Here is an 18,517-nt window from a genome sequence, read left to right as displayed (position 1 = left end):
CACAGCTCTGCTTTCTAACTCACTAGAGGGTTCTTGGAATATGAAGTTTAACTCATTTCAAGAAAAAGTCTCAGGAGTGCAGCACTTCAAAATCAGGTAATGTTCCAGCAATTTATCAGAGACACATAGTAGATTAGTATTTTGAATTTCAAAATTTCAGAGCCAAGCTGTGTGCTATAGGGAAGCATTGTGGTGTAACATAGAGATGGGATGGTCTTAACTTCTCCATACAAACAAGCTTGGAGTAAAGTAAAGGAGAAATTGCATTTGATGTCTTAACACTCAAAGCACACTGTGTTTATTTTACTTCTGTGAAGACTAAAAATCATTCCATAATGTTCTCCTTATTTCCTTACTGAGAAAAGGAAAATGAAATTGAATACTAGATTGATTAATAAATACTCAAAGCTTCTTCTTTTAGAATTTTCATTAATTGAAATCAGGTAAATATCGGATTTTGGTTATGTAACCAAGTATTTTTAGTTGTTTTTCAAATCAGATATCTTCTTGCTTCGCAGTCTCATTTCCGAACTTGAGGGGAAATTGTAAGGAGACACCCTTGCCTTGCTATTAGAGCTCATAATTGAAGGGGTTTTAGGAAAAGTTCCTCCTCAGCAGCTTATGTCTCTCTCCTGGTTATCTGCTGCTTCTCAATAATGTTTGTCATCAATAAATTAATCTCAACATTTATTAGATCCTACTTTAAAGGAGACTCTTTTCTGCTGCATAAGTTATATTTCCTGTTGTCTCTTTTTAAAAGTTATTTTTCTAACAATTACCCAGAGATTTGTGGCTTAAAAGAAAAACATTTATTTTGTTCATGAACCTGTGGTCTGGAAAAAGCTTGGCCAGGACAGCTTGTCTCTGCTCCCCTCAGCTTGCCTAGAAACAGCTGATCACCTGGGGAAATGGAATCTTCTGAGGCGTTGCTCACCCACATGTTTGATGGTTGATGCTGGCCATTGGCTGGAACCTTGGTTGGGGCAGGCAGCATGAACACTGACACTGGCACTGCCAGGCTGTCTCTGTGGCCTGATCTCTCTCACAATCTGGGGGCAGAGTTAGAAGGGAAAGCGGTCTGAGATAGGGAAACCACGTGGTATCCCTTTTACTGCATTCTATTCATTAGAAGGAAGTCAGTAAGGTTGGCCCATATTCTTTTCTTTTAATGGGATTAATATAGCTTCTCTTTTGTTTTAATTAATATATATATACACACACACACACACACACACATAATTATAGGCCATAGAGTAACATTTTGATACACATATATAGTGCGTAATGATCAAGCTAACTGGCATATTTACTACTTCAACCATTTTTCATTTCTTTGAATTGTGAACATTCAAAATCTTCTGGCTTTTAAAAAATATACAATAAATCATAGTCAACCATATTCACCCTACAATACCACAGAACACCAAAACTCATTCCTCTTATCTAACTGTAATTCGGTATCCATTAACCAGACTCCCCTCCCCTACTTCTGTGAGCTTTTTTGTTGTTGTTAAGAGACAGGATCTTTTAACAACTAGTGTCGTCTGGGCTCTGGGCAACTATAGTCACCCAGACTACATAGCAACACTAAGGTGGCAGAACGGAAAGAGTGCTAAGACAGCTATCTGTCATACCATTTTTTTAAGAAGGGAAAAACTACAAAATTATGAATTTGGGTCTTAACTGACGGGTAAGACAATGGTAATGGCAACACTGTTAACATTTACAGTCCTTCAGTCCTACTATGTGCTCATTCATGCCCGATAAGTGAAGAGCTGGAACTGAAACTTTCTTATATTTATTCCCATTGTAGTCTCCCTCCAGGGTGTGGAATCATGTAACAGGAGGGATAAGTGTTTAAAGAGGTCTTCTCTACATTTTTTACTTCCATAAGCAGTCTCTGCAGTATGAGTTCTTGTACGAACTATGAGTCTGAGGCAACACTGAGGCTTTTTTTCATATTCCTTACTTTCATAGCTTCTCTCCAGCGTGAGAACAAATAGGTACTCAACATGAATGAAGATGAAAGGCTTTCCATAGACTTTACCTTCACAGGGTTTCTTTTCACACTTCTGTAAGATATGAGAGTTCAGGAAAGATGTTCTCATGCATATTAACTCATTGAGCTCCCTTCTAGTATGTCCTCCTCACATGTTCAGTATGGTGAAAAAAATTAATGATGATTTCCCCCCCTTTCACTCACGGGGCTTCTCACTATTGTAAATCTTAAGATGACTTTCAATTCTGATGACTTTGCAAAGTCTTTTCCACATTTGTCACATTTATAGGGTTTCTTTCCAGCGTGACTCCTTATATGTGCATATTTTGAGGCTTGCTGAAGGCTTTCCCACATTCCTTACATCTATAGGGCTTCTCCAGAATGTTCTTTCTTAAATGTTTATTCAGGTGTAGGGAATATCTAAAGCCTTTCTCACTTTTGTTATGTTCATACAGTTTCTCTCCAGTGTGAATTTTCTTATGTCTCATAAGAAACGACTGATATATAAAGGCTTTCCCTCATTTGGGATGTGTATGGCTTTTCCCTCCAGTAGTACTACTCCTGTGTGAACCAGGATTTGGAGCGGGGGCAGAGGTTTTTCCACTTTGATGATTCTTATTCTTAGTCTGTACAGTACAGGACTGCATCTGGACAGCACGGAGTGAGCTATTTCCGACGATGTTTTCACATTGAGTAAAATTATACGTTTTCTCCCTAACATGAGTTATGTGTGCTCTAGGGCGTACATCCTCACTGCAGGCTATTCCAAATGGACTCCGCTTGTAAATGTTTGCCCTCATATTAATTTCCAGCTGTTTCTGCACATCGTAGGCTTGTTCTTCTACCTACTCAAGGCCCCGGATCCAGCGAATGTCCTCAGAGATGGGCTCCGCTGCTAATCTGTGATCACCAAGGACGGGCTTGTTTCTCTCTGAAATTTAGTCCACTGAAATTTTAGGCCCACAATTTTTTGCTGGCTTTAAACAAAAATATGGTTTTAAATTAAAAAAGAGAGGTTCAACCAATGTCTTCTCATTATGGCAGGAGCAATGGCGTTTGGTAACTTTATTTTAATTGGAAGAAGAATCTCTAACATTGGCATAGTAATGAGGTTTTTGGTCTTTGACCCTAATGGAGCAATCAAATCCAAGTCTATTGCCTATCTCATGCATGTATTGAAGGATCATATGAGAAAATATATGTAGAGTGCCTAAAGTGTCTAATGTATACTTTTTTTTTTTTTTCTCAGACAGAGTCTCGCTCTGTCGCCCAGGCTGGAATGCAGTGGCGCAATCTCAGCTCACTGCAAGCTCCGCCTCCCGGGTTCATGCCACTCTTCTGCCTCAGCCTCCTGAGTAGCTGGGACTACTACTAGTCCCGCCACCACACCCAGCTAATTTTTCTGTATTTTTAGTAGAGACAGGGTTTCACCGTGTTAGCCAGGATGGTCTTGATCTCCTGACCTCATGACCCACCCGCCTCAGCCTCCCAAAGTGCTGGGATTACAGGCGTAAGCCACTGCGCCCAACCAGCTTGTCTTCTTTTTAAAACGTGCCTATTAACATGGCCTTATGGCTTTTTCTTCTTTTGATGTGTTAATGGGTCCGCCTCCCAGTTGCTGGAGCCCATCTGCCCAAGGTACAGTTGGAGTCCGCCTCCTCCCTAAATGCTCCCAGGTTCCCAGTGGAGCCAGACCTGCAGAGTGAAGTCCTCAGGAATCCTTGAAAATGGAAAGAACAATTGGATTTCTTCTGGGACAGATGCCACCATTTAAACTGGAAAGGCAGTCCATCAGGAGAGAATGAGCAACCAAGCGGAAGGCATTCTCAGGTCACTCAGGTGGAGCCCAGCTGATGGTCTTTGTGGACCCTGCCTGTGGAAGGGTCACCAAGGCACCATTCCACCAATGCCTTCAAACTGTTGATAAGTAGCCTCTGAGAATGGCTACTCCCAGCCATCTCCCCTAGTTCCAGCCTCTCCTCCAGTCCCAGCCTCTCCCCTAGTTCCCTGTTCTTGGCTTTGATATGCAGGGACCCACAGTCTCAGCTTTAAGAACACATAGGAAGGGCCAATCGATCTTTCCCTGAGCATCCACCACATACATCAAACCAAGGAGGCCAGGGCTGAAGGTGCTGCCTCTCAGCTCTGCTTCCAGCAAGGCCTTCTCCTTCCGGGTGTGTCATCTTGAGACTACATGGGGCAAACTCACTAAATCAAGGTATTCTAAAGATATTTCAAAGTGAGGATTTCAGTTTTGATCTATAGTATATAAGTTTCAGATGAAGTGCCGAAGAAAGTATTAAGAGCCCATTGATTAGAATCAGAATTCTTCCCAGAACAAAGCAACTCTTTGTTCCTTTTTGGGCAGGTGAAAAAGTTTTGGTTGTGTAATAAGATTTTGCTGCATCTGCTAAAGCTGCCAGGCCATGCTGGCCTGAGGAATGACAGAACGACGCCCCACCCTGCCTGAGCTAGCATGGGAATGGAGAGCCTGGCTTCCTCCAGAGCCTCGCCGGGTCCCACCCTCACTGCCTTCCCCTAACCTAACAAATTACTGGAATAGATTTTTCCGTGTTGAATCATTCTTGAATTTCTAGGTTAAGCCTGACTTTCTCCTGATGCATCTTTGCTTTAAATGCTTCTGGATTGGATTGGATTTGTCCATCTTTCATGAATGTCCTTCTTAGCCTCCAGGTCCATAGGTGTTCAGAGCAATTCTTCCTAAAACAAGATGAGATTTCAGATGCATAAGCCACCCCCTCCCCAGTCTTAATGTAATTTGGACAAGTGACGAGTCATTTAACCAGTGTACACCAGTTAGTCCCTAGAATAGATTAAAACGTTTCCCCAAAAACTGAAAATGCAGGGGGAAGAGGTTGAGAAAAGTAGTTAATTTCTAAATATTGACTCTATTTAGTTTCTGGCTTTGACAATAAGCGACCCCATTTTCCACTCAAACTGTGACTGGTCATCCAAGTTACAGACTCCAAAAATAGGCTCAGTCAGAAATTTCAGAATTTAACTGCCATGAGATTTCTAACTCAGGTTTATCCAAAATAAGACACAAATACTCTTCTAAGACACTAAGCTGGAAATTTATATGTGAGGGAGATAATCACTACAGGATAAGACACTAGGTTCAAATTTCAAGCCAGCCAAGACAAATTCTTTTTTTTTTTTTTTTTTTTTTTTTTTTTGAGATGGAGTCTCACTCTGTCACCCAGGCTGGAGTGCAGTGGCACAATCTCAGTTCACTGCAAGCTTTGCCTCCGGGTTCACGCCATTCTCCTGCCTCAGCCTCCCGAGTAGCTGGGACTACAGGCACCGCTACCACGCCCGGCTAATTTTTTGTATTTTCAGTAGAGACGGGATTTCACCGTGTTAGCCAGGATGGTCTCAATCTCCTGACCTCGTGATCTGCCCGCCTTGGCCTCCCAAAGTGCTGGGATTACAGGCGTGAGCCACCGCGCCCGGCTGACAAATTCTTCACTAATCTATGTACTCTTTGCCCCCAAGCATACAGCCACCAATTATGTGGGTTGACAGACAGAATTATAACCATATTTGCTGCTGTTTCTGACAGAAGACAAGCCAAAGTCGCTCTTTCCACATGTGGGTCTTTATTTCTAGTCCTTCACATTGACCACAGAATTGCCTGTGGCTTCCAAACCTGTCACAAGCAGTTTGTTGTTGCTCTTCTGTATGTGATTAAGTGGATTTACCTTTTGTATACTCATCGCTACCATCTCTGTTTATCACTCATTTAGGGACCTTAGACAAGGTACAAGACAAAGAGAGGAGGGCATGTGGGGTGAAGCTCGCTAGCTGCCTGCCTGATTTTTCTGCACACAGGTGAGATATTCCTGCACATCTTCTGGGGACCCCAGAATGAGGGGGACTCGCTGGTGAATTGCCTCGGGCTTCACGTCCAGTACAGGCTGGGTCCCCGTGGTCGCCAAGCCTCCTGCCTGCTCAATGATGTAGGCCACGGGATTGCATTCATACAGGAGCCGGAGCTGTGGAGGAACAGAGGCAGGTGAATAAACTCTGCAAGTGGCCAAATGTCCCGAGCCATGCCCCTAAAGTTGGGGGAGCAGTTTGCACTGTGGAGCTTCCATCTGGCTAGCATGAGTGCACCATGCGCCTCACAAGAGTGGGCCCGAGCTTTAGAGCCTACAGCAGGCCAGATGCATCAGATGGCGCTCATCCAGAAGCCTTGGGGCCCCTCTGGCCAGGTGGCTGAGCCAGGTATCTGCCCATCTTGCGATCCTTGTGCTTACCAGGGAGCTGCCTCTTGACTTGGAGATACGAGATCTAGGCTCCTATTTCTCGGTTCAACAAGGGCAAACTGATGGTGCAGACCTGGGCGGAAGCCCTTGTGTGTGAGACCTCAAGGCCGGTAAAGAGTCAGGCTTGGATGGGACAGTAAGGTCACCTCGAGCATGCTGGGTTGCTTCTCTGGGGACAGCCACAGTGGCTGGGATTTTGTGGAGGAGCTCCACATCTTAAGCTTTGACTTTTCTAACTAGTTTGCTGGTGTTTCAATGGTCTTGTCTTTTGCCCCTTTAGACTAAGTGAAATCCCATCGTTTGCACCCCATAGCATCCTGTACTTTCCCTCTGGTACCACTCATCACACTGGGGCCTCTTTAGTGCCTGGCTTCCTCCCTAGGCTGCTGTCCATCCTAGCTGGTCCCTGTACTATCTCTACTCTCAGTAGTGCCTGACACATTGAAAGTGTTGGCTCCTGTCTGTAATCCCAGCATTTTGGGAGGCCGAGGCAAAAGGATCACTTAAGTCCAGGAAGTTGAGACCCCATTTGAGATAGTGAGACCCCATCTCTACAAAAAATTTAAAAATTAAGCAGGTGTGGTAGTGCACACCTGTGATCCCAGCTATTCAGGAAGCTGAAGTAGGAGGATCAACTGAGCCCCGGAGTTCAAGGCTGCAGTGAGCTGTGATCACACTACTGCCCTCCCGTCTAGGAGACAGAGCGAGAGCCTGTCTCAAAAACAAAGGAAGTGTCCAAGCAAGGCCACTGTGTTTCCTGCACTGGGGGTCCCAGCCGAGGGCAGAAACTGGGTTGAAATCAGCCTGTGCCCTGCTTGCCAGTCTCTGCACAAGACCCCGGGCTGAGCCTGTTCAGAGGAAGGAAGGCCTTCTCTAACTCTCCTGCAGGCACACGAGAACTGGCAGGAGGCTGCCTGTGTCCTGTGAGTACACAGTGAATTGAAATGAATGGGGTTGGATTGAATGGACTTTTTAGGTCTATTTCTGTGATGATGTCATGACGCCCCTGGCCTGACGCATGACACACACCCCCATCACCTTAGATTCAGGGTGTCGTTCTGGCTGAAGGCCTTGCTGCTGTGCATGACTCAGTATCATCTTCTCCTTTCTCCCCATCAGTGCAACCTGTGACTTCCCAGAAGTTCATTCTCCACTATCACCTTACAAAATGGTTGACCCAGCTGTGTGCAGCCTTTCCTTACCATTCTTCCAGTCTGTTTTGGTGATACGGTTAAACTACTTTCAGAAACAGTCATATATTATAGTGAATTTTTTCTATTGTTCTATTATATATTTATATGTTATTACGTTATTATATATCATATTATATATTTATATGTTATATGTTGTTATATATTTTTTCTATTGTATATATTATATATATTAAGGAGAGAAACACGATATATTTGGTCTAGGCTGGAGATCCAGGCATTCAAGGGAAAGTAGGTGAAGACTCCATGGGGGTATTTACTGCCATTTTGGTCAGACAGTGTAAGATGCCCTCACCCTAGACCTCTGGCTCTTAAAGTGATGGGTGCCCAGAAGGGTGTAAAAAAGTTGTGGTGCATGCGGGCTGTCTAGGGGCGGATAGTTCTGTCCTTCATTACCCACAGGAGGGACACTGGAAACCACGCTGTCCAGGACAGTCTAGCCAAGGAGACCCCCACCTTGCAAGCCTGTAGCGCTCAGCATTTTTCTCCCCTTTTATGGGGGGATTTGGGGTATCAGACAATAAAGTCTCAGACTGTAATCGATTACCCTGTTGATTCAAATACTTTAACCAAAAAAATCTCAGCCTTAGTACATAATGTGCTTGTCTTGGAGCCAAGTTACTTTTGCTCTGACCTCAGATGCCCCTGTTGTAGGAAATTTAATACCAAAATGCCCAGGACTTCATGGCACCTTGGCCTGCAGGCCATGTGACATGTGACCTGTACCCATTTTGGTTTTAAATTTTTTTTGAGACGAACTCGCGCCCTGTCGCCCAGGCTGGAGTGCAGTGGCACGATCTCAGCTCACTGCAACCTCCACCTCCCAGGTTCAAGCAATTCTCCTGCCTCAGCCTCCTGAGTAGCTGTGATTACAGGCACGTGCCACCATGCCCAGCTAATTTTTTAATTATTATTATTTTCAGTAGAGATGGGGTTTCACCATGTTAGCCAGGATGGTCTGGATCTCCTGACCTCGTGATCTGCCTGCCTCGGCCTCCCAAAGTGCTGGGATTACAGGCGTGAGTCACCGCACCCGACCATGACGTGTACTTTCTCTGCAATTAAATCTACCCAGCTGTACAGATGCAGGCACACACAGCATAGGAATGTACACATGCACACACAGACACACACACAGAGGTGGGCACAGGGACCATGACAGCAGAAACGCAGAGATCAGGATCCAACAGAAGTTTCAGAATGGGTGGTGGTTATGCGCAGCAAACGCAGATCTATCTATGGAGTGACGTGTGCTTACAGGATATGAGTATGTGATCTCATGTGGGTATTTTCTGACTCATTTACAATCATTTGAATAATCAGTAGTAATTGACCTTTATGTTCTCCCCAGTGTAACTGAGTAAGTGACCAGAGTGGTTCTAAGAATTTCCACATCTTGGCCGGGCGCGGTGGCTCAAGCCTGTAATCCCAGCACTTTGGGAGGCCAAGGCGGGCAGATCACGAGGTCAGGAGATCGAGACCATCCTGGCTAACACGGTGAAACCCCGTCTCTACTAAAAATACAAAACACTAGCCTGGCGTGGTGGCGGGCGCCTGTAGTCCCAGCTACTCGGGAGGCTGAGGCAGGAGAATGGCATGAACCTGGGAGGCGGAGCTTGCAGTGAGCCGAGATCGTGCCACTGCACTCCAGTCTGGACAACAGAGCAAAACTCTGCCCCCCCCCCCAAAAAAAACCAAAATACAAAAAAGAATTTCCATGTCTTCTACTTGCCTCACTTAGTCCTCCATGGTGCTTAGCTTCCCTTCAGCACCTCTTCTGCAGGCTTATCGGTGCTCTTAGTTCAGTGGGTGAATACACTCAGGCTAAGCCCTCACATGGAGAGAAACACCTGATACACCAACCTATTAAAGTCTCTCTGGCTTCAGTGTGCTGTGTTAGATCTCTCAGCATGGCTTTGATTCTTAGCATTCGAATAACTCAAATCTCAAGGTGACTCTGAGAGACAGAAAAATGTGTTGCTGGTTGTTGATGTGTCAGAGAAAACAGAGGCCTTTATTTGATTTGACTACTTACCTACTATTTCTGCGATCGGCTAAAATTCAGATGCATTTTTATGGGAGGTTCTATGCAAGACAGCTGGATCATAAGATTCTCACTTGATAATACAAGTATTTTCAGTTTTGCATCATTAAATTGCAATTAGACCTTCCAGGAACTACCTTTCCAGATATATTGGCTGAGTTCTGAGCAGAAGTCTTATTCTAGGGTTTGGAAATTCTCTAGGGGATATTTGGGTGGACTTCAGGGCATCAGTGAACCCCCTCAACGTGTAACGTGTATGTAATGTGTACGTTTACATGCATTTGTTCTGGGAAGTGTGTTGATAAGTTTTATTAGGCTCCCTATGGGGTCCATGACACCAAATCAGCTGGTGCTGAACCTAAAAGTCAGACGCAGCCTGTGGAAAGTGAGACACACAGCAGGCTTACGGTGAATGGTGGGTGTGAGGCTGGAGCGGGTAAGACCAGTGAGAATCACCAGTCACATAACGTCAGCCTGTTTGTCTCCTTCTTCAAACCTCCCACAGCCTGGAGACTCACTCAAGGGAACTACAGCTCCCTGTATTTTTCCTCCCCTGGCCATCCCCACACAGACATGCCACGAAGCAGTGCAGTAGCCAAACAGCAGGTGTGAGGGGAGAGCTCCCCTCCTCCCTGACCAGATGCAAAGCCAGTGGACAAGGGAGAATTACCTTGCCCTTAGGGCTCTTCTGGTTGGCTGGGTACAGGAAGATTCCTCCATAGACCAGAGTGCGGTGCACATCAGCCACCATGGAGCCCACATACCTGGCCCCATAGGGAGCACTGCCATCCTAGAAGACAGAGAGAGAAGAGACAAGATCCAGTGGCTTTCAGAATTAGCTAGCACCTACTCGCGGTCACAAGTCCAGTTGGTGTGACCTCTGCCTTCTTGATCCCCTATCCTCCACCCACTAGTGTAGGAATTGAAAAGATTATATAATTGTGCATTTCATTCATTATGAGCTCCTCAAACCTTATTGTGTGACTGGACTTACCAAATGTAGGACTGCTTAAAGTCTGAGACAATATCCTGCAGCAACCTTAAAAGAGCCTCTAAACAAACAAACAGAAAGAAAAAGAAAGTCGCCCATCCCACATGCAGTGCCGCCTATGGGCTCAAAATAAAGGGATGGAAGCCAAACATATAGAAAACAGAAAAAAGCAGGGGCTGCAATCTTAATTTCAGACAAAATAGACTTTAAACCAATAAAGTTCAAAAAAGACAAAGAAGGATATTACATAATTGTAAAGGCCTCAGTTCAACAAGAAGGCCTAACTATCCTAAATGATATGCACCCAACACAGGGACACTCAGATTCATAAAGCAAGCTCTTAGACACCTTCAGAGAGACTTAGACTCCCCACAATAATAGTGGGAGACTTCAACACCCCACTGACAGTGATCACTGAGGTAGAAAATTAACGAAGACACTCAAGACCTCAAATCAACACTAGACCAAATGAATCTGTTAGACATCTATAGAACTATATCTACAGAACATCTATAGAATAGAAAGCTATAGAACTCTCCACCCAAAACCAGCAAAATATACGTTCTTTTCATCACACATAGCACATACACTAAAATTGAACACACCTTCAGACATAAAACAATCCTCAGCAAATGCAAAAGAACTGAACTTATACCAGCCACTCTCCAACCACAGCTCAATAAAAATTGAAATCGAGACTAAGAAAATCACTCAAACTATACAATTACATGAAAATTAAACAACTTGCTCCTGAATGACTTTTGGATAAATAATGAAATTAAGGCAGAAATCAAGAGATTCTTTGAAACTGGTGAGAACAAAGATAAAATAACCAGAATTTCTGGGACACAGCTAAGGCAGTGTTAAGAGGAAAATTTATAGCACTAAATTCCCACATCAAAAAGTTAAAAAGATCTCAGATTAACAACCTAATAGCACAACCAAAAGAACTAGAGATGTAAGAGTAAACCAGCCCCAAAGCTAGCAAAAGACAAGAAATAATCAAAATCAGAGCTGAACTGAAGGAGACTCACACACACAGACACACACAATTCATGGCTGGGCCCTGTGACTCATGCCTGTAATCCCAGCACTTTGAGAGGCCAAGGTGGGTGAATCACCTGAGGGCAGGAGTTCGAGACCAGCCCAACCAACATGGTGAAATCCCATCTCTACTAAAAATACAAATATTAGACAGGTGTGGTGGTGTGTGTCTGTAATCCCAGCTATTCGGGAGGCTGAGGCAGGAGAATTGCTTGAACCTGGGAGGCAGAGGTTGCAGTGAGCTGAGATTGCACTACTGCACTCCAGCCTAGGCGACAGTGTGAGACTTTGTCTAAAAAAAAAAAAAAAAAAAAAAAAATCAAAAAAAAAAAAAAAAAAAAAAAATTTAATTTAAAAAATTTTTTTTTAAAAAAAAAAAAAAAAAAAAAACAACTAACAAGATAGATAGACTGCTCACTAGATTAATAGAGAAAAATAGAGAGACGATCCAAATAAATTCAACTAGAAATAACAAAGGGGATATTACCACTGACACCACAGAAATACAAACCATCAGAGACTACTGTGAACACCTCTGTGTACTCACACTAGAAAATCTAGAAGAAATGGAAAAATTCCTAGACACATACACTCTCCTACAACAGCCAGGAAGAAACTGAATCCCTGAACAGACCAATAACAAACTCCAAAATTAAATCAGTAAAAGTAGCCTATCATCCAAAAAAAGCCTATAACCAGAGAGATTCATAGCTGAATTCTACGAGATATATAAAGAAGAGCTGATACCATTTCCACTGAAACTGTTCCAAAAAAATTGAAGAGGAAAGACTCCTCCCCAACTCATTCTATAAGGCCAACATCATTCTGATACCAAAACCTGGCAGACACACAATAAAAAAAAAAAAAAAAAAAAAAAAAAAAAAACTTCAGGCCAATACTCTTGATGAATATTGATGCAAAAATCCTCATTAAAATACACAGCAGCAGCACCTTATAAAGCTTATCCACCACAGTCAAGTAGGCTTTATCCCTGGGATGCAAGGTTGGGTCAACATACACAAATCAATAAATGTGATTCATCACATAAAACGAACTAAAGACAAAAACCACTTGATTATCTCAATAAATGCAGAAAAAGGCTTTCAATGAAATTCAACACCTCTTCATGTTACAAACTCTCAACAAACTAGGTATTGAATGAACATACCTCAAAATAATAAGCTCCATCTATGACAAACCCACAGTCAACGTTATGCTGAATGGGCAAAAGCTGGAAGCACTCCCCTTGAAAACTGGCATGAGAAAAGGATGCCCTCTCTCACCACTCCTATTCAGCACAGTATTGGAAGTTATGGCCAGAACAATCGGGCAAAAGAAATAAGTAAAGGGCATCCAAATAGGAAAATAGGAAGTCAAACTATCCCTCTTTGCAGCTGACATGATTGTATAGCTAGAAAACCCCCTAGTATTGGTCAGCTGGGCGTGGTGTTTCACACCTGTAATCCCAGCACTTTGGGAGGCCGAGGTGGGCAGATCACGAGGTCAGGAGATCGAGACCATCCTGGCTAACACAGTGAAACCCCGTCTCTACTAAAAATACAAAAAATTAGCCGGCCATGGTGGCGGACACCTGTAGTCCCAGCTACTCGAGAGGCTGAGGCAGGAGAATGGCGTGAACCTGGGAGGTGGAGCTTGCAGTGAGCTGAGACCATGCCACTGCACTCCAGCCTGGGCAACAGAGTGAGACTCTGTCTCAAAAAAAAAAAAAGAAAAAAGAAAAAAAAGAAAAAAGAAAACCCCATAGTATTGGTCCAAAACCTCCTTAAGCTGATAAACAACTTCAGCAGAGTTTCAAGATGAAACTTGTATGTTCAAGATGAAATGAACATACAAAAAAATCATTAGCATCCCTACAGCAAAAACAGCCAGGCCAAGAGCCAAATCAGGAACATAATCCCTTTCACAATTGCCACAAAAATAATAAAATCCCTAGGAATAGAGCTAGCCATGGAGGTAAAAGAGTTCTATAATAAGAGCTACAAAACATTGCTCAAAGAAATCAGAGATTACACAAACAGATGGAAAAACATTCCATGCTTATGGATATAAAGGATCAATATTGTTAAAATGGGCATACTACCCAAAGCAATTTACAGATTCAGTGCTGTTCCTATTAAACTACCAATGACATTTTTCACAGAACTAGAAAAAGACTTTTAAAATTCGTATGGAACTATAAAGAGACAGAATAGCCAAGGCAATCCTAAGCAAAAAGAACAAAGCTGGAGGTATCACATTACTTGACTTCAAACTATACTACAGGGCTACAATAACCAAAAGAGCATGGCACTGGTACAAAAACAGACAAATAGACCAATGTAACACAATAGAGAATCCAGAAATAAGGTCATACACCTACAACCATTTGACTTTCAACAAAGCTGACAAAAACAAGCAATGAGGAAATGACTTCCTATTCAATAAATGGTGCTGAGATAACTAGCTAGCCATATGCAGAAGGTTGAAACTGGACCACTTCCTTATACCATATACAAAAACTAACTCGAGATGGATTAAAAACTTAATGTGAAACCCAAAACCATAAAAACCCTGGAAGACGGCCGGGCGTGGTGGCTCAAGCCTGTAATCCCAGCACTTTGGGAGGCCGAGACAGGCGGATCATGAGTTCAGGAGATCGAGACCATCCTGGCTAACACGGTGAAACCCCGTCTCTACTAACAAAAAAAATACAAAAAAACTAGCTGGGCGAGGTGGCGGGCGCCTGTAGTCCCAGCTACTTGGGAGGCTGAGACAGGAGAATGGCGTAAACCCGGGAGGCGGAGCTTGCAGTGGGCTGAGATCTGGCCACCGCACTCCAGCCTGGGCGACAGAGCGAGACTCCGTCTCAAAAAAAAAAAAAAAAAAAAAAAAACAACCCTGGAAGACAACCTAGGCAATACCATTCTGGATGTAGGCATGAGCAAAGAATTCATGACAAAGACACCAAAAGCAATTGCAACGAAAACAAAAATTGCCAAATGAGATCTAATTAAACTAAAGAGCTTCTGCACAGCAAAATAAACTGTCAATAAACAGATAACCCACAGAATGGGAGAAAATTTCTGCAAACTATACATCTGAGAAAAGTCTAATATCCAGCACCTATAAGGAGCTTAAATATATAAGGAAAAATAAACATTAAAAAATGGGCAAAGGACATGAACAGACACTTTTCAAAAGAAGACACACCCAGCCTGGCCAATATGGTGAAACCCCATCTCTACTAAAGATACAAACATTAGCTGGGCATTGGTGGCATGTGCCTGTAGTCCCAGCTACTTGGGAGGCTGAGGCAGAAGAATCACTTGAACCTGAGAGGCGGAGGTTGCAGTGAGCTGAGATCACACCACTGCACTCCAGCATGGGCGACAGAGAGAGACCTCATCTCAAAAAAGAAAAAAAAAAAAAGAAGAAGACGACATACATGCAGCCAAAAAGCTCAATATCATTGCTCATTAGAGAAATGCAAATCAAAACCATAATGAGATACCATCTCACACCAGTCAGAATGACAATTATTTAAAAATCAAAATATAACAGAGGCTGGCGAGGTTGCAGAGAAAAGGGAATGTTTATGCGTTGTTGGTGGGAGTATAAATCACTTCAACCATTGTGGAAGGCAGTGTAATGATCTCTCAAACAGCAAAAAGCAGCCATCCCATTTGACCCAGCCATCCCATGACTGGGTATATACCCAAAGGAATAGAAATCATTCTATTGTAAAGACACATGCACATGTATGTTCACTGCAACACTATTCACAATAGCAAAGACACGGAATCAACCTAGATGCCCATCAGTGGTGGACTGGATAAAGAAAATGTGCTACATATACGCAATGGAATACTATACAGCCATAAAGAAGAATGACATGATGTTTTTGCAGGAACATGGGTGGAGCTGAAGGCCTAATTATCTTAAGTAAACTAACACAGAAATAGGAAACCAGATGCTACATGTTCTCACTTATAAGCAGGAGCTAAATGATGAGAAACACATGGACACAAAGAGGGAAACAACAGGCACTGGGGCCTACTTGAGGGTGGAGGGAGGGAGGAAGGGGAGGAGCAGAAAAGAGAAGTATTGGATACCAGGTTTAGTACCTGGGAGACCAAACAATCTGTACAACAAACCCCCATGACACGAGTTTACTTATATAACAAACCTGCACAACTACCCCTGAATCTAAAATAAAAGTGTGGAAAATAAAACCACACCGGCATCACAGGCATGTGTTCTGGTGTCTGAACCCCTGTAGGATGAACATAGTTAACAATAATATCGGACATATTTTCAAAAAGCTAGAAGGAGGATATTGAATGTTCCCAACACAGAGAAATGATAAATGTTTGAGATGATGGATTTCCTAATTGTACTGATCTGATCACTGTACATTATATAGAATGAAACATCACTATGTATCCCATAAATATGTACAATTATTATACGTCAATTAAAAATAAAACGATGGGCCTGGCGTGGTGGTTCACACCTGTAATCCCAGCACTTTGGGAGGCCGAGGCAGGTGGATCACCTGTGGTCAGGCGTTCAAGACCAGCCTGACCAACATGGTGAAATCCCGTCTCTACTAAAAATACAAAAATTAGCTGGGTGTGGTGGCAGAAGCCTGCAACCCCAGCTACTCTGGAGGCTGAGGCAGGAGAATCGCTTGAACCGGGGAAGCGGAGGTTGTGGTGAGCCGAGATCGCGCCATTGCACTTCAGTCTTGGCAACAAGAGAGAAACTCCATCTCAAAATAAAAATAAATACACAAATAAATAAAATAAAGTTAAATAAATAAAATGATGACAATTTTAATGATTAGTCACCTCCTTCATAATTCATGGTCACCATCTTTTTTAGTAACTCCAATTTTACGGCTCACACTTGGCACTGCACCAACAGGTGGAATTTGTGACAAATGTAAGGAAATATTTCTGCTAATTAGGCAAGTCCAATGCTCTAACAATTGTCAAAAATGAAAATGAACGGCAAAACAAACTACCAGAGCCCTGAAGCAGTGTTTCTCATTCATTTCCTCCACAATAAGCAGATTCCTGACAACAGCCTGATTCACATTCCTCTTCCCTTCCAGATACGGAATTGGGTGCCCTGCAGCTGGGCTTCTGTCCTGTCCACACACAGCAGGTGCACAGCTCATAAAGCAGGAAGAGGAACCGGGGTGGAGGAGGCAGAAACTCCGCAGCCAGCAGGGAGGCGCTGTCTCCCCTGAGGTTGGGCAGCCCTGAACCACGCACCTGTGTGTGGGAGTGAGGATTCTTCCCCACTTGATTGTTTCCAAGCAGGCTCACGTTGTGGTTAAGGGCATGGGTTGACAGCCAGAATGCTTGGGTTCGAATCCTGGCTCAGCCACTTACCTTGGATAAGTAATTGAACTACTCTGTGCCTCAGCTTCCCCATCTGTACCTGCCTCCAAGAGTTGTTATGAGATAAAAGGAGCTATTACACGTAAAACACTAAAATAGGGCTTACGACATGTTAATCACCCAATACGTTAGCTATTATCACCTTGAAACACCTCCAAATCGTAATTATAATGATAATTACATCATCATATTCTGTTGTCTTCTAGCTGCATGCCGTGAAACCACATTTAGGCAAAAATTACCAAGTCTTCTCCTATTTTAGTTACTTAACATTCTATCAGACCCGAGGCGAAGCACCTTGGCCTGACTTGAGAGTGAAGACTGAAGTGAGGTTCCAGAATTCTGTTTTACCAGAAATCCTACTTCTAGGAATGCCTTCATACCTTTTTTTTTTTTTTTTTTTTTTTTTTGAGACAGAGTCTTGCTCTGTTGCCCAGACTGGAGGGCAGTGATGCAATCTCAGTTCACCGCAACCTCCTCTTCCTTTCGGGTTCAAGTGATTTTCCTGCCTCGGCCTCCCAAGTAGCTGGGATTACAGACACCTACCAACCATACCCAGGTAATTTTTGTATTTTTAGTAGAGATGGTGTTTCACCATGTTGGCCAGGCTGTTTTCAAACTCCTGACCTCAAGTGATCTGCCCACCTTGGCCTTCCAAAGTGCTGGGATTACAAGCGTGAGCCACCGGGCCCAGCCTTACTTCTAGGGATGCCTTCTAAGGGAATTTTCAGATTAGCAAAATGAGGTACAAAGGGGCTCACTACAGCATTATTTGTGGAGTGGAAAGCTGGACACAGCCTAAGTGTGGAACAACCTGAGAATGATTAAGCATGTTACGGTACAGCAATGTGCTTTTGAAGAACTTTTACTGACTCGGAAATGCTCGTGAAGTCAGTAGAAAAGCAGGTTTAAAAACTGTTTCCAGTGGAACCACATTTGGTAACTGGGTAAGCACATTTGCAGAAAACAAACCCTAGAGAAATGTATCAAGATGTTCAGCCGAGCGTGGTCACTCACGCCTGTAGTCCCAGCACTTTGGTAGGCTGATGCCAGAGGATCACCAGGTCAGGAGATCGAGACCATCTTGGCCAACATGGTGAAACCCCGTTTCTACTAAATACAAAAAACTAGCCAGATGTGGTGGCCAACAGTGGGGTTTCTGAGGGTGGAGTACCTTACACATGGATTTTGTTTACATTTTCTTATATTTTTTGGTGTCTTCCATGTGACGTGTTACACAGGAATATAATTTTTATATTTGGAGAAAACATTAAGTTATAAAATCAAAACATTTAAATACAGAAAGAATCTTTCAACAGACACACAGTGAACTATCAGGAACTAGAGATGGAACCCAGCTTCCTAAGCTCCTAGTGTTTTAGCCCAGAAGGACTTGACATAACAGAGACAGGTGTTTCTACTCTTTAACTAACCTTTGCTCTGTAAAGAAAAGCTATGAGAAATCTATCAAAGATGATAGATAGATAGATAGATAGATAGATAGATAGATAGATAGATAGATAGATAGATA

General features: G+C 43.2%; 1 protein-coding gene across 1 annotated transcript in view; it reads right to left on the bottom strand.

Annotated features, from left to right (window-relative positions):
* Positions 1-5,602: 5,602 nt before the first annotated feature.
* The window catches only part of FBP2 (fructose-bisphosphatase 2), a 46,700-nt gene continuing 33,785 nt past the window's right edge, over positions 5,603-18,517 (bottom strand). The window contains exons 6-7 of the mRNA XM_031934135.1: positions 10,214-10,333; positions 5,603-6,015 (exon numbers count right to left, since the gene is read on the bottom strand). Coding sequence (XP_031789995.1) covers positions 5,821-6,015; positions 10,214-10,333 — 315 coding nt within the window. The 3' untranslated portion in view covers positions 5,603-5,820. The remainder of the gene's footprint in view (positions 6,016-10,213; positions 10,334-18,517) is intronic.

Source organism: Piliocolobus tephrosceles, chromosome 14, assembly GCF_002776525.5.
Source record: "Piliocolobus tephrosceles isolate RC106 chromosome 14, ASM277652v3, whole genome shotgun sequence".
NCBI classification, from domain to species: domain Eukaryota; kingdom Metazoa; phylum Chordata; class Mammalia; order Primates; family Cercopithecidae; genus Piliocolobus; species Piliocolobus tephrosceles.
The sequence above is the reverse complement of the archived record's forward strand: the minus strand, read 5'-3'. Positions and strand labels throughout refer to the sequence as shown.